Source organism: Macaca thibetana, chromosome 9 (genome assembly GCF_024542745.1).
Source record: "Macaca thibetana thibetana isolate TM-01 chromosome 9, ASM2454274v1, whole genome shotgun sequence".
Classification (NCBI taxonomy): domain Eukaryota; kingdom Metazoa; phylum Chordata; class Mammalia; order Primates; family Cercopithecidae; genus Macaca; species Macaca thibetana.
In genome coordinates, this window is record NC_065586.1 from 64,511,245 (window position 1) to 64,523,727 (window position 12,483).

The window sequence follows — 12,483 nt, forward strand, 5'->3', positions numbered from 1 at the left end:
GAGGATGAGATAAACATGGTGTAGTGGGCACTGCTGGAGTAAATGGTGTTGGTAGAAATGAAGCTGTAAGGCTAGCAGAGGCCAGGACATGAAGGATCTTACCCTCCTATGAAAGGGTTGAGACTTTATCCCACAAGTTTTGTGGAGATAAACAACATGGCTAGACATGCGATAAGCTGAAGATAAACCTAATTGGTTCACTAGGCCAGTGGACACCTGGAAACCTGAAAATCTTTCAGGGGCTTCGCCAAGTCAAAATTATTTTCATAATAATGCTGCCCTTTCCACACCCATTGTCTCAAGGGTTCAGTGGAGTTTCCTAGACACTATATGACGTGATAAAATCATTGCTCTGATGGCTAATGGAAAATGATATTGTGTTTTAGAGTTCCAGTTTTAATTTCTAATACAGTAAGTATCAACAGATATAACCCATATAAACTAAAGTTTTTGGGTGTCCCTAACATTTGCTAAAGGGATTGTGAAACCAAAATGTTTGAGAATCCTTGTGATAAGTCTATGGCATTAACCAAGAGAAGTCCTCAGAAGAAAGAACACCAGGTTTAGGAGGCAAAAGTTTTCATTTTTAATTTGAATTCAAGGTTCTGAATAAGTCCAGTGCTAGAATAGGATTGCGAAGAAAAAAAAGATTCTGAAAAAGTTACTTTAAATAAGCTATTTAGGTGGAGATGTCAGGGAAGCAGCTGGATCCAGTCTGGCACTGTGAGGAGAATGGTACAGGCTGGAGATAGAGGTACACTAGTTGTCAGTGGCAGAGTGGCAACTGAGGATCACAGATGAGATTACCCAGGGAAGATGAGAGAGTGAAGAGATGCAGCATTCCCACAGAAGAGGAAGAACCCACACCACTTTATGCTTTCCTGCCCACATAAAGCCCCATCAAGGTTACAAGAGACCCCAGCCTTACCAGTTTTCCTTTGAGAAAAACCATTCCCTTCACTTTGGAATCAATCTCCTCGCCCAGCTGCTCTTTAAGTTCTTTCCAAGCATAACTAATATTTGGCATTTCAATTGAGCACTGCAAGATCATGGTCACAAAACCCTTACAGAAGAAAAGGGAATAAAATTAAAGTGCTGAAAATAAACCTAATTGGTAAATACCTGCTTTTGTGATTCTAAAATATTTCTTGAAAAGTTATTCCTAAAAACATATACCTCACACAAACAATTAGTACAAACAGTCTCTGGTTTTACTTGGGGAACTCTGAGTAAGACTGAATGTCAATATCTTGGTTGTGGTATTACAGTTTTCCAAAATTTTATATTTTTACAAAATACATTTGCCTTTTAGGGAAGCTGGGCAGAGTACACGAAGGATCTCTCTGTATTATTTCTTACAACTACATGTAAAGCTACAATTATCTCAATAAAAATTTGAATTTACAGGAAAAGTATACACCTTCTAAAGTTTCTAGGTATGCTGCCTAAATGTATTATATGCATTTATGCATACATATGTTTGGGCTACTTTAGGATTAAAACAATTAAAAATCACATACCACAAAATTCACCATTTAAAGTACACAATCCAGTGTTTTTTATTTTACTATATTGGTAAGATCTGCAACCATTCAGCACTACGTAAAATTTCAGCCATGTCATAATCCACCCAAAAGAATCCTGTGTCCATTACTAGCCACTGCCATTCCTCCCTCCACATAGCCACTGGGGACCACTCATATTTTCTGCCTCTATGGATTTGCATGTGCGCGTATATATGTGTACGTGTGTTTAAACACAGGAATTATTGGTTCTATTCTTTTTTGAGACAGAGTCTCACTCTGTCACCCAGGCTGGAATGCAGTGGCACCATCGTGGATCCTTGCAGCCTCAACCTCCTGGGCTCAAGTGATACTCCCTCCTCCCGTCCCAGCCTCCCAGGTAGCTGGGACCACAGCATGCCACCACACCCAGCTAATTTTTTATTTTTATTTTTTTGTAGAGACAGAGTATCACTAGGTTGCCCAGGGTGATCTCAAACTTGTAGGCTCAAGCCATCCTCCCACCTGTGCCTCCCAAAGGGCTGGGATTACAGATATGAGCCACCATGTCTGGCCAGAAATTGTAAAATACAATTAATACTTTACTACCTTCATGAGAAAGTGAAAACAACTGGGAAGTTTAAATGAAACCCTTTCACATCCTGTTCATACCCCAAATTATGAAGCATCAGGAATGTGCCGCAGAACCTTACCACATTTGAGTTGATCAAGGAGCGCTGGTCTACGGACGTGGCACCTGAAATGTGGGCCAGTGCTGCTGCCAGAGCTTCCACAGCTCCCTTCTCCTCTATCAGCTTCTCAGCTGATTGCTTGAAGTGACTAATGGCAGTGGGAGGCACGGAATCCAAAAGCCTGTTGTTTGAGAGTGTGTTAGGAAAAAGGATACTAGAAATGGACAGATTTCATTTCTAAGACATCTCAAGATAAATGAGTAACTTTGCAAATCTTTCACATGTGTAACACATTTATTTTGATGCAGTGTATAATCATCATATTTCTATAGTAGTACATCCATTCCTTTGACTGTATGCAATTCTAATTTTTATCCTAAGGAAATTAATTTTTATCCTACCGCACCATTTTATCCTAAGGAAATAATAAAACAAGAAGTTCACCACGGTGTTACTTACGATATACAAAAAGTATAAACAATTTTAAAATGTGCATCATCTGGACTGCTTATATAAACCACAAAACAGATATAATAAAATGTTATACTACCATTAGATGTGATGATGAATAATGTCAAGAGTTTTTATACAAGAAGCATGTGTTACTTTTAGGATCAGAAAATACCTATTTCCATTCTGAAGTTGAAAAAAAAAGCTGGGTGTGGTGGCACATGCCTGTAGTCCCAACTACTTGGGAGGCTGAGGTGGGAGGATTGCTTGAGGCTACAGTGAGCTATGACTGTGCCACACATAATCATTTTAAGAAACCCCATCTCTTTAAAAAAGAAAAGAAAATAAAAGAAATAAGAAAAAGACCTCCAAAGTCAGTTGAAAAAATGATAAGGACGTTTATGGGACTATTTGCACGTTTTTAAGGGGGTCACTATTATCTTGGCAATAATAAATGTCCCATTCAAAGTTAAAAAAGATCATCCAGTAAAAGGGTAGAAAGTGACATGCAGCAGTGTCAGGGCTGGCACTCTGGAGGCTGTTTGTTGTATACCACCAGCATCTTTGTCCCATTCCCCTTCTTCGCCATCTAACCCCAACTCTCCTTAACTGGCACCCAAGGGAACCCCGTCTGTAGGACACTTAAAAAAAAACGCCATGCTAAAATAAATTTGAAAAATGTAGTTAAAATACACTCTTCTGGGCCAGGCACGGTGGCTCACGCCTGTAATCCCAGCACCTTGGGAGGCCAAGGCAGGTGGATCACAAGGTCAGGAGATCGAGACCATCCTGGCTAACACAGTGAAACCCCGTCTCTACTAAAAATACAAAAAATTAGCCAGCAATGGTGGTGGGTGCCTGTAGTCCCAGCTACTCGGGAGGCTGAGGCAGGAGAAGCGTGTGAACCAGGGAGGCGGAGCTTGCAGTGAGATGAGATTGCACCATTGCACTCCAGCCTGGGCGACAGAGTGAGACTCCGTCTCAAAAAACAAACAAACAAACAAAAAAAAACCACTCATCCTTCCTTTCCTCCCTTCCCTGTCTTCTTCCTTCCTTCCTTCCTTCCTTCTCTTTCTTTTTTTTTGAGACAGTCTCACTCTGCCACCCAGGGTGGAGTACAGTAGCACAATCACAGCTCACTGCAGCCTCAACCTCCCGGGCTCATGCAATCCACCCATCTCAGCCTCCAGAGTAGCTGGGACTACAGGCATGTGCCATCACATCTAATTTTTGCATTTTTTATAGAGATGAGGTTTTGCTGTGTTGGCCAGACTGGTCTTGAACTCCTGAGCTCAAGCAATCCGCCTACCCCAGCCTCCCAAAGTGCTGGGATTACAGGCATGAGCCACCATGCCTGGCCCAAAACTCTTTCATTTACAAAACTTTCCTGAACTATTAACATGCTGATTGACATCCAGGATTTCCTTTGATCATGGACTCCCTGTGTCTGTTTTTTAAATAAGCATTTACAGTAATTGTGGAAACCACTATAAAAATGATGCCCAAAATGAGTGGTTCTTTAACAGAGAATGTAGGTCACCACCAGGAGGCATCTGGAAAATGGCTTCTGGTTTTTATAATGCCAACCCTACCTACCCTGAGTATGCTGCACAGGGGAATCAGCCACGGATCCTAAACAGCTAAATATCCTTCCATTTGCAGGACAATCCCATAAAAAATAATTCTCTTGCCTCCAATGTCAGCAGCACCTCCATTTGACAAACGGTTAATTAACCCAATCCTCAGCATCTAGACGTTTACTATTAACGAAACAATCAACTTTCATCCTACCAGGTGAGGAACTGGATTAACGTAGATTTGGAATGTAATCTGTGGTCTAATCAGCCAGTGGGTGAGAAGCACTTATACTATACCTAAGATATTATCTCTTAAAATATCCTAGACAAAGCAAACTATTTTAATAGTGGTTTCCTTTGGTAAACAGGATTGGACAGGAATGAGTATCACGCCTGTAATCTTAGCACCTTGGGAGGCTGAGGTGGGAGGACTGCTTGAGCCCAGGAGTTTGAGACCAGCCTGGGCAACATAGTCAGACCCTGTCTCAAAAATTAAAAAAATAAATTTTTAAAAAGTCAAATCTTATTACTGTACAAAGACATGCAGTATTTGAACAAACACTAAAACAGACCATAGCAGTGGTAGGGGACATACCTGATGGCATCTTTGCTGGAAGCTTTTATTATTTCTGTTGCAGAAGGAACACCTATTCGTTTGAACTTAATTCCCTACAGGAAAATGAACCACAGTTTAATGTACAATGGCCATCAATTGTTTCCAATAAGATAAAGTAGTTCCCTAATTTTTTAAATATAGGCCAAATGTATTTATTACCTTAAAAAATGAATTTTCAATTATAGATTTACAGAAAAGCTACAAAGACAGTTCAGAGAGCTCCAGGTTTCTGCTACTGTTAACATCTTATACTGTTAAGGTATATTTGTTTCAACTAAGAAACCAACATTGCTAAACTATTAACCAAACCCCAGACTTTATTCCATGTCTGTCTTTCCTTCTTTCCTTGTTTTTCATGACTGAAAGTTTTAAGGAGTGCTGGTCAACAGTTCTGTAGAATGTCCCTCCATTTGAGGTTGTCTGGTGTTTTCCTCATGCTCAGGGTTATATACTTGGGGGAGGAATACCCGGCGTGAATGCTCGCCTCACCACCTCTTATCGGGGCACATGCCTATGTGCCTATCACTGATGACGTGACCCACAATCAGCGGGCCCAGGTAGTGTTTGTTCATCTCTCCACGGTAAAGTCCTCACTCCCCACCTTACTCTATTCTTTGAAAGCAAGTCCCTGAGTGCAGTCCACTCAAGAGGAAGGAGATGAGTTAAGCTCCTGAAGGGGCAAGAATCTACACACACTATTCCAATTCTTCTGGAGGAAAAATTAGTCTCTTCTCCCCTTTATCCTTTTGACATGCCCAAATTCATTTGATTTTCAAGCAATTCCTATAGCCCCTCAATCTTAATTATCTCTGGTTCATATTATCATTGTCTGAAAACTGCCTTTCAAACATATGAAAACAAAACCACTGTTTTCAAATGCAAAGTTACTTCAGAATGGGCCTTTTATCACAGGACAACATATGTACCTAACAGTAAGCTTTCAGTCATTGCCACACACTAGAAATAAAAATATTTTAAAGTGGATAAAAATTGAAGAAACTAAAGACTGACTTTAGAACTCAACATTTGCTTAATGAAAGGTAAGAATAGTTGTACCGCTTTTTGCTCCACTTGTACTAATTGATATTCTTCCTTGTGTTGATAAAAGCAGATGCACACCCCCGTCCTTCCAGCTCTGCCAGTCCGCCCGGATCGATGAATGTAGGACTCTACATCCTATTGAAGTAAAATACATAAATAACACTAAACCAAAAAAGAGAGACAAACACCTGAGTAGCCTATGCAGGTCAGTGAACACTAGCAATTGTGGTTATAAGCCTGGGGGCATGAGGGAGAAGGTCCCTTAGCACTTCAATTTAAAAACCTCTGGCAATTTTTTTTTTTTTTTTTTTTTTTTTTTGAGAGAGTCTTTCTCTGTTGCTCAGGCTGGAGTGCAGTGGCGCAATCTCAGCTCACTGCAACCTCCACCTCCCAGATTCAAGCAATTCTCCTGCCTCAGCCTCCTGAGTAGCTGGCATTACAGGCACGCGCCACCATACCTGGCTAATTTTTTTTGTATTTTTAGTAGAGACAGGGTTTCACCATGTTGGTCAGGCTGGCCTCAAACTCCTGACCTCGTGATCCACCTGCCTCGGCCTCCCAAAGTGTTGTGATTACAGGCATGAGCCACCGCGCCCGGTTGACCTCTGGCAATTTTTAAAGCTTCTAGAACAGTGGTCCCTGTCCTGTAGGCAAATTTACAAAGAGCATTGTCTAAATAGTGCTTGTCCATTAGAGGCATATATGTAATTCCAATTTTCAATCTTCCAGTAGACACACTGAAAAGGTTTCTTTAAGAAGTTTAATGTATTTTAACTCAATATATCAAGTCTTTTTTTTTTCTTTTGAGACAGAGTTTCGCTCTGTCACTCAGGCTGGAGTGCAGTGGCATAATCTCAGCTCACTGCAACCTCCGCCTTCCGGATTCAAGTGATTCTGCTGCCTCAGCCTCCCAAGTAGATGCGACGACAGACACCCGACATCAGGCCTGGCTAGTTTTTGAATTTTTAATAGAGACAGGGTTTCACAGAGTTTCACCATGTTGGCCAGGCTGGTCTCGAACTCCTGACCTTAAGTGATCCGTTTGCCTCGGCCTCCCAAAGTGCTAGGATTACAGGCATGAGCCACCACACCAGTCAATATATCCAAGTCTTATCATTTCAATATACTATCTATACAAACCAGGGTACCAATGCAATATTTTATATTCTTTCATAAGTCTTCAAAATCCAGACTGCATAATGAAAAGTTATGCAGTATGTATTTTACACTTGTATTTTACAGATCAATTCAGATCACCCACATTTTAAGTGCTCAACACAGCTAAGGGCTACCATATCAAAAAGTCTAAAGGCTCATGAAACAATGTTTATACCACACACTCATGAGACTTCCTTTTCTTCCTTTTTTTTTTTTTGAGACGGAGTCTCGCTCTGTAGTCCACGCTGGAGTGCAGTGGCGTGATCTCAGCTCACTGCAAGCTCCGCCTCCCGGGTTCACGTCATTCTCCCGTCTCAGCCTCCTGAGTAGCTGGGACTACAGGCGCTTGCCACCACGCCTGGCTAATTTTTTGTATTTTTAGTAGAGACGGGGTGTCACCGTGTTAGCCAGGATGGTCTCGATCTCCTGACCTCGTGATCCACCTGCCTTGGCCTCCCAAAGTGCTGGGATTACAGGCGTGAGCCACTGTGCCCGGCAGGACTTCCTTTTTAAGAACTGGTGAATTCACAGTCTTCAGTTATTTTTCCCCATTGTTGTAAGTAGCCTCTAACCATAGGGGATTTGCCAATTTGGGTGAGATTACGGGGTCTTCATGTTGGAAGTGACTGGAATACCTTTAGAACAACCTTTATTTGCATGAAAACTATCCACATCAAGTAAACTATGCTTCAGGATCCTCCTTGAGAGGTTCCTATAACTCACAAACCTAAGCATCTCTAACCACAGAGGTTAATTACAAGCCCTTTCTCTCCCCTGTCCTCTAGACTCATGCATTTATTTATCTTACTTACCCCTATCCCATCTAAGTCCTTCCACCCATCTTCAAGGTTTGGCTCAAAAATCACACTATATCCCAAAGTCACCTTTTGAACCTCTGTCTGCTAATTGCACTTCTATTCAAGTGTCAGTTCTGAGGGGGGTGTCTTATAACAGGTTCATTCTCAAAATCACCTTTAGCATCCCAGCACTCAAAAGATAGCTATATACTAATTATATCAAAGTAAATAGTACAATTTCCCATTTGTTTTAATACCCAAAAGAAACAAAATAAAATCTAAGCATAAAGTACATACCTTTGGTGGAGAGCTTTGTATAACCAAATCAACCTCAGGGATGTCTAACCCACGTGCAGCAACATTGGTTGCCACCAGAACTCCAAAACTACCATTTCTAAAACCTTTCAGGGTGATTTCCCTTTGCTTCTGTGGAATGTCTCCATGCAATGACTGGGCATCCTGCCAATAAATAAACGGATGTAAGAACACCAGCTCCAACAACACAAGTACTTTTTCTCATAATCAATTAGGCCTGTAAAAGACATTCATATTTTGGTGATATGCCTGTTGAAAACATTACAAAGGGGAAAATGTGTCTTGAATGGATAAGCCTCAATATTATTTCAAGATCCTCAGTCATCAATTCCAACTGTATCCAACTTTACTTATTGAAGTTGAGAATATGACAGAAGAGTGATCAAACCTATTTTGTCAGTGTAACCTTAGGTCTGAGCCACCCTTTCCTCATTTGTACGGTGAGATGCCATGACAGATTAAGAGCTCTAACATGTACACTCTAATTATCAGAAAGAAGTGAGGCCAGGTGCAGTGGCTCATGCACTTTGGGAGGCCCAAACAGGTAAACTGCTTGAGCCTGGGGTTTGAGACCAGCCTGGGCAATATGGCAAGACTCGGTCTCTACTAGAAATAAAAAAATAAAATAAAATAAAGTTAGTGGAGGGTGGATAGGAGAGCATCAGGTAGAACAGCTAATAAATGCTGGGCTTAATACATAGGTTATGGGATGATCTGTGCAGCAAGCCATCTTTGCTTGCGTTTACCTATGTAACAAACCTGCCCATCCTCACATGTACCCTTGAACCTAAAAGTTGATGATAAAAAAAAAAGTCTTACCAATTAGATAGTAGTGACTATGGCACAACCTCATGATTATGCTAAAAGCCACTGAACTGTACATTTTAAAATGGTAATATGTGGCACATGAATTATATCAACAATAAAACACCATCCAGAAAAAAAAGTCAGGTATGGTAGTGCATGCTACCTGGAGGTTGAGGCTACAGTGAGCCAAGATCACGCCAGTGCACTTCACTTCAGCCTGGGCAAAGGAAGTGAGAACCTGTCTCCAAAACAAACAAACAAAAAATTGGCCAGGTGCAGTGGCTCGGCTCATGCCTATAATCCCAGCATTTTGAGCAGCCAAGGCAGGTGGATCACTTGAGGTCAGGAGTTCAAGACCAACCTGGCCAACATGGTGAAACCCCATCTCTGCTAAAAATACAAAAACTAGCTGGGTGCGCTGGCACATGCCTGTAATCCCAGCTACTCAGGAGGCTGAGGCAGGAGAATTGCTTGAACCCAGGAGGTGGAGGTTTCAGTGAGCCAAGATTGCACCATTGCAGTCCAGCCTGGGCAAAGAAGCGAGGCTCCATCTCAAAAAAAAAAAAAGAAAAAAAAAATTAACCAGGCGTGGTGGTACCCACCTGTAACCCCAGCTACTTGGGAGGCTGAAGTGGGAGAATCACTTGAACTCAGGGAAGCAGAGAGCCCAGATCACACCACTGAACTCCAGCCTGGGTAACAGAGTGAGACTCTGCCTCAATTAAAAAAAAAAAAAAAGTAGCTTCCTCTCATTTCTAAACTAAAAGAAACTAAACTGGTATTCACTGAATGAATGAAAATTAGACCAAGAGCAAATATGCCCAAGGTGAAGATTTGCTGATATCCCCAGCTTTGCTGGCATAAGGGGAAGGACCAACCTGCTTTATAGCTGAATTCTGGGACAGCTCCTGGGCTTCTTTCTTGGTTTCACAAAAGATGATAGTGCGTCCTTGATGACCACTATATACTCGGATGACATCCCCAATAACTGCTGCCCTCTGAGTCCAGTGGCACTTAATAGCCAGATGCTTATATAAGAAGAAGAAAAAAAACATCTAGTTAGTAAAGCTTTGCTGGAAACTAAAATCACAACACAATGATCAATGAGCACAACACTAATGTTCTAATGTCTTGCTCCTGGAAACAACTACTCAAGCCTGATAAGAGCTATCTGCAGCCACCACTGCGGAGAGAAAAAAACCTAAATAAGTCATTAAAGCAGAAAGCAACATGATCTGCCCATCTCCCCATGCCTCTCCCCTTTCTCTAAGGAGCACCTAACTTTATTTTCTGACAACCAGGAAAATGCTGGAAAGGAAATGCCATTCCCTAGCTTTCTACAGGAAACCAAATAACCCACAAGTTTCTGTATGTTTTGCCCTTTCATTTACTTAAAAATCCAATCTGTAGATTAATATCCAGGTCTGTTCCTCAGTGAAATTAATTCATCTAGGTATCAGAATCAAAAGTGAAATTTTAAACTTCAACACTTTTAAGCTTAAACCCAAAGCACTAGGTTTCTCTGCTGCCCTCTAATGTTTAAATTGTAAGTGTGATTTACGTTTACATAATTCAGATAGATTTAAGTTCCAAATTATTCTGAAATGAAATGAGGCCATCACATGATGAAATTTTAAAAACACAGATATTGGGCCGGGCGTGGTGGCTCACACCTGTAATCCCAGCACTTTGGGAGGCCGAGGTGGGCAGATCACAAGGTCAAGAGATTGAGACTATCCTGGCCAACATAGTGAAACCCTATCTCTACTAAAAATACAAAAATTAAGCTGGGTGTGGTGGCGCACACCTGTAGTCCCAGCCACTAGGGAGGCTTCGGCAGGAGAATCCAGGAGGTAGAGGTTGCAGTGAGCAGAGATCGCACCACTGCACTCCAGCCTGGCGACAGAGCGAGACTCCATCTCAAAAAACAAAAACTAAAAATAAAAACACAGATCTCATATATAGCTCAAATAGAAATATCTTTCCTTGGCTTTTCACATGGATTTAGTATTTATCCGGAAAAACAGTATTTGCCAGTCTTAATACTAACAGACAAGAAAATAATAATATACAATTTTATATTCTGGCAACTAAGTAAATAATTTACCTCCACAGTTATTGCCGTTTTTTGAGTCTTTTTACCAATCAGGTCCACCTGTTCATATGTAGATTTCATGTATTTCTTGGCAACATTAAATACCCAATGAGGGCAAGTTGCAGAAAAAAGCAATGTTTGGGGATTGTCTTCAGAATCTTTGAGGAGGGGAAAAAAAAAGTCAGTATGAATAATCCAAACAAGCCTACATAGTATTCCACCTAACCTAACACTTCCACAGTCCATCAATGTTCACCAGCAACCACCTGAGGCAAGTCAGGTACTGAGGACACAAAACTGGAAGACAGGTTTCCCAATGGGCAAAGAAACCACTAGGTAATTTATCTAAAAGATCCTTAAAATAGTGAAAGTACTTGAAAGTTATTTTGCTTTCTGACCATTTAGGCTTTGAATTACAAACGAAATATATTCTAAGATTTCTATTCTTAATATTTTATGAATTTCGAATTCTTGTCCAATCATTGAGTCCAGCTACTATTTTTGTTTATTCAATTCTACTTAAGAGTGACATCACATTCTCAAACATTCCAAATAGAAGTGTGGTCAAACCCTTCTGGAGAGAATCTGACAATGTATATTGAGGAGCATGAATTATTTACACTTTTAAGTTCAGTAATTCCACTTCTGGAAATCTATCCTAAAGAACCAATTCCAGGCCAGGCACAGTGGCTCATGCCTGTAATTCCAATGCTTTCAGAGGTAGAGGCAGGAGGATCACTTGAGGCCAGGAATCAAGACAAGCCTGGGCAACACAGTGACACCCTGTCTCTATGCATTATAAAAACATTAGCCAGGCATGGTGGTACACCCCCGTAGCCCTAGCTACTCAGGAAGCTGAGGCCCAGAAGTTCAGGGACGCAGTGAGCTATGATGGTGCCACTGTACTCCAGCCTGAGTGACAGGGTGAGGGCCTATCTTAAAAATAAAAAAAGGGCGGCTGTGGTAGATCACATCTGTAATCCCAGCACTTTGGGAGGCCAAAGTGGGAGGGAGGATCACTTGAGCCCAAGAGTTCGAGACCAACCTGGACAGCATGGTGAAACCCATCACTACAAAAAACAGAAAAATTAGCTGGGCATGGTGGCGCACACCTATAGTCCCAGCTACTTGGAGGATCGCTTGAACCTGGAAGGTGGAGGCTGCAATGAGCCAAGATCCCACCAGTGCACTCCAGCCTGGGTGAAAGATTTAGACCCTGTCTCAAAAGAAAAAAAAAAAAAAAAAGCCAATTCCAGATATTGAGGTGAGAAGCTACCCATATAAAAGTGGCTAAACAGAATTATTTATATTGAATAAAAAATCAAAATAGGCAGAAAGTAGAATTAAATCATGGCCAACCACTTCATACAGTATTTTTGCTGAATTTTTATATGTATAGTCAGAGTATAATCAACATATATACAATAAAATGC

The 12,483-nt window shown here is 41.2% G+C and overlaps 1 protein-coding gene across 2 annotated transcripts in view; it reads right to left on the reverse strand.

Moving 5' to 3' along the window:
- Positions 1 to 12,483, reverse strand: part of DDX21 (DExD-box helicase 21) — a 156,966-nt gene that overhangs the window by 5,124 nt on the left and 139,359 nt on the right. For both annotated transcript variants that reach the window (XM_050805218.1, XM_050805217.1), the window contains 7 exons: positions 11,063 to 11,208; positions 9,834 to 9,983; positions 8,131 to 8,292; positions 5,894 to 6,013; positions 4,817 to 4,890; positions 2,216 to 2,375; positions 929 to 1,063 (listed from right to left, as the gene is read on the reverse strand). In XM_050805218.1, coding sequence (XP_050661175.1) covers positions 929 to 1,063; positions 2,216 to 2,375; positions 4,817 to 4,890; positions 5,894 to 6,013; positions 8,131 to 8,292; positions 9,834 to 9,983; positions 11,063 to 11,208 — 947 coding nt within the window. The remainder of the gene's footprint in view (positions 1 to 928; positions 1,064 to 2,215; positions 2,376 to 4,816; positions 4,891 to 5,893; positions 6,014 to 8,130; positions 8,293 to 9,833; positions 9,984 to 11,062; positions 11,209 to 12,483) is intronic.